Source organism: Emiliania huxleyi (assembly GCF_000372725.1).
Source record: "Emiliania huxleyi CCMP1516 unplaced genomic scaffold EMIHUscaffold_383, whole genome shotgun sequence".
Classification (NCBI taxonomy): domain Eukaryota; phylum Haptophyta; order Isochrysidales; family Noelaerhabdaceae; genus Emiliania; species Emiliania huxleyi.
The window spans coordinates 68,743-70,313 of record NW_005199097.1 but is presented as its reverse complement, the minus strand read 5'-3'; the positions used below and the strand labels follow the sequence as shown (position 1 = coordinate 70,313).

The window sequence follows — 1,571 nt, the reverse complement described above, 5'->3', positions numbered from 1 at the left end:
CGGCCACTTTGTTGTCGTAGTCAGGCTGTCTTGTGTATGCGGCTCCTTAAAGCTAAGAAGTGTGTATAAGGGGCTAGGAAGAGGGACCCAAGATGTCTTCTGAGCTGTGCATAGGGGAGGACCTAGGTGACAAAGACCCAAGAGAAGGGGCCGGAGAGAGTGAGGTGAGGCCCGAGCGGCCAACGGAGCAACGGTGGTGGCAGCGTGGCGCACCGTCAAGCTCGGGCACAGCCGGTTTAAGCCAAAGTGAAGTAACTCATATATATCTGAAATCATATGAGTTACACCTCGGCCTTCTAGGAGCTGCTAGCTGAGTGATTGGCGCGCTAGAAGCCTCCCCGAGAGTGCCTCCCCGACCGGCCCCGAGGAGCTGCTCGGAACTCCAACTTTAACCCTTCATAGCTCCAAAACGTACCTGCGGATTTCTTCCCTATTGCTCCTGCATGATCTGTGGGTCCACCCCACTCACATAACCAAGCCTCAAGGAATGGCGTCTAGGCGTTCAGAAATAGTTTCTTGTACACACCTATACACATCAGACGACTCAAGGCTAGATCGCACATATTTGCTCTCGGCTCGATCGGTGTCGAAACACCGCTCTGACAGCGCTCACGAGCTACACAGCCGGCTGGTTGTCGTACCGATGCTGATCCTCGCCGCGGCCGCCGCTGGCCTCCAGCTGCCCGTAACCGCAGCACGGCGCAGCTCCATTCTCTGCTGCGCGCCTTCCGACACGGCCACCGACGCGGAGGTGGACGATGGCAAATCCGCTGCGCTGGTGGCGGACCTACGTCTCAGCGCGGCGCGAGCGGAGCGCGGCTTTCGCGTCGACGGCGCACTCGAGGAGCTCCGCCAAAAGGTGGAGGCGGTCGAGGCTGCCAATCCTGAGCCGGAGCCGGTCGACTCGCCGCTGCTGTTGGGCGAGTGGGACCTCGAGTTCACCGACGCGTTCGACGTCCTCAGCCTCGGTCTCTCGCCCCTCGAGGTTGGACGCATCTCGCAAAACGTCCGCGCCGGCGCCTCTGCGGGCGAGCTGCAGGCCGAGAACATCGTCGAGCTGCTGCCGCCGCTCTCGTCGCTCGCGGCGGCCGCCTCGCTTCAGCTGCCTCGCGCCGCGACCGAGTACTGCGTCGGCGCCACCTGCCGTCGCCTTAGCGGACGCCGCGTCAGCCTGGTCTTTTCGAAGCTTCGCGTGCGGCCGTGGCTTCCCTTTGTGCCGTGGGGCTTGCCAGACGGAGTGAGGCTGGAGGCGGCTCTGCCTTCGGCGGCCGTTGACGCGCTCGAGAGCCTGACGAGCAGCGCAGTCTACCTGGAGACGACGTACCTGGACGAAGGGCTGCGTGTCGCGAGGGGGCCGGGCGGCGAGATCTACGTGCTCGCGCGCAGGAGATGACGCGCTAGGGCCGGCTGGCGCATGTCGGGCGCGCGGAACGCCTTTGGGGGGTCGTGCGGCCGTCGGCGCCCTGCGCGTAGTCTCCCTGATGGCGTGGTGGTCTGCCTCATTATTTTTTCTTTTTCCTATTGCGGGGACTTCTCGGCAACTTCTCGTCCGTGGGATATCAATATCACTA

General features: G+C 62.8%; 1 protein-coding gene across 1 annotated transcript; it reads left to right on the top strand.

Annotated features, from left to right (window-relative positions):
• Positions 1 to 643: 643 nt before the first annotated feature.
• EMIHUDRAFT_243286 (hypothetical protein) lies at positions 644 to 1,393 on the top strand (the record flags this gene model as incomplete). The annotated part of the gene is made up of 1 exon (XM_005771485.1): positions 644 to 1,393. One exon carries the CDS (start codon positions 644 to 646, stop codon positions 1,391 to 1,393), a length of 750 nt encoding a protein of 249 aa, XP_005771542.1.
• Between the last annotated feature and the right edge of the window lie 178 nt (positions 1,394 to 1,571).